Below are 1,793 nucleotides of genomic sequence, written 5' to 3' on the forward strand. Positions count from 1 at the left end.
GGTCAGTGCTGAGGGAGTGCCGCACTGTCAGAGGGTCAGTGCTGAGGGAGTGCCGCACTGTCAGAGGGTCAGTGCTGAGGGAGTGCCACACAGTCGGAGGGTCAGTGCTGAGGGAGCGCCGCACTGTCGGAGGGTCAGTGCTGAGGGAGTGCCGAACTGTCGGAGGGACGGTGCTGAGGGAGTGCCGCACTGCCGGAGGGTCAGTGCTGAGGGAGCGCCGTACTGTCAGAGCGTCAGTGCTGAGGGAATACTGTGATGTTAAATTGAGTACTGAGTGTCGCTGCAGCTGGCTGTCCTGGAAAACCGGGCTCTAATTGAGGAAGCGGGCCGCCCTGGTTGTTCCCTGGGCCCTCATCCATCCCTGATTGTTTTTGAGGAGTGAGCTGTAGGTAAACTACCTCCTGTGTTTTCAACAAAGGCCAACCAAAATGATAATGGTGCAATGGAGGCTGTGTGCGGCGCTACAGCAATGTAAGTGCTTGTGCCTTTGAGTGCATGGTGTATGGTGTTTCCCTGTGAGGAGCTGTAAGCTGGGTGACTGTACCTGGGGCCAATCCAGCCAGGGTTGCAGCTTCGGCAGTGACCAGTGATGGTGTTGCAGGGTTCCCCATGCCTGCAGTGGGGACAGTGCTCTGTGCAGTTTTCCCCGTGTGCTCCTGGGGGGCACGGCCGCTCACACTGACTCCCGGTCCATCCCCTCAAACAGGCCGGGCAGGAACCATCGCTGGGGGAGCACTGCCCTGCATCCTTACAGTGACCGCACCTACAGGAACAAGAGGGTCACCAACACTGTCAGCCTCTGGCACAAACCATCACAGCACAGAATCCCTGCAATGTGGGAACAGACCATTCAGCCCATCGATTCCATACCAACCCTCTCATCCCACATTTCCTGTGGCTAACCCTGCACAGACTGTGACACTACGGGCAATTTCCCATGGCCAATCCACCCCAACCTGCCCATCTTTGGACTGTGGGAGGAAACCCACACAGACAAGGGGAGAATGTGCAAACTCCACACAGACAGTAGCCCGCGGCTGGAATCAAACCCAGGTCCCTGGCGCTGGGAGGCAGCAGGGCTAACCACTGAGCCACCTTCTTACTGCAATGACAAGGCAGCGCATTTATATAGCAGTTTGATAAGAAAACCCTTCACAGAATCTCAGCACTATTTTGGTGCTGAATGAGGCCATTTGGCCCATCATGTTAACAGTAGTTTTATCAGCTGGTGCCTATCTCCCTGTCTCCCCACACTGCTCAGTGTGAAACCCGATTCTCCTTTTGAAGAGAGAGATGGAAAGAATCTCTGCAGCTGATATTTCCTGACCAAGCTGTGCCTGCACGGAGACAACGACATTGGAGTAGTGACCGAGCACCAGACCGACAGGCTCTGGAACATCACACTCCTTCAGCTGTTGGCCTTCAGGAACATCCAACCTTGTCTAGAAAGTGTTTTCTTTTTAAAACAGAACAGAGAGAAGTCTATTTTTACCCTCTCCTTGAAGTGTGTGTGGGTGTGTGTGAGTGAATCTGCATGTGTGTCTATGTGAGTCTGAATGTGTGTGTGTGCAAGTGAGTGTGAGTGAAAGTGTGTGTGAGACTGAGTGAATGTAGTGAGTGAAAGTGTGTAAATGTGTGTGTGAAAGTATGTTTGTGAGATGGAGTAAATAGATATGTATGTGAATGCAAGAGTGAAAGTGTGTGAGAATGTGTGTGTGAGAGAGAGTGTGTCGGAGGGTGTGCCTGTGTATGTGTGAGCGTGAGTGTGTGTGTGTGAGAGAGAGTGTGTGTGT

The 1,793-nt window shown here is 53.1% G+C and overlaps 1 protein-coding gene across 1 annotated transcript in view; it reads right to left on the reverse strand.

The window, feature by feature from the left end:
* Positions 1-544: 544 nt before the first annotated feature.
* LOC122547775 (scavenger receptor class F member 1-like) overlaps positions 545-1,793 on the reverse strand; it is a gene marked incomplete at its 3' end in the record, with an annotated part of 23,758 nt that continues 22,509 nt past the window's right edge. The window contains exon 6 of the mRNA XM_043686358.1: positions 545-763. Coding sequence (XP_043542293.1) covers positions 545-763 — 219 coding nt within the window. The remainder of the gene's footprint in view (positions 764-1,793) is intronic.

This window comes from Chiloscyllium plagiosum, unplaced genomic scaffold (assembly GCF_004010195.1).
Source record: "Chiloscyllium plagiosum isolate BGI_BamShark_2017 unplaced genomic scaffold, ASM401019v2 scaf_492, whole genome shotgun sequence".
Classification (NCBI taxonomy): Eukaryota; Metazoa; Chordata; class Chondrichthyes; order Orectolobiformes; family Hemiscylliidae; genus Chiloscyllium; species Chiloscyllium plagiosum.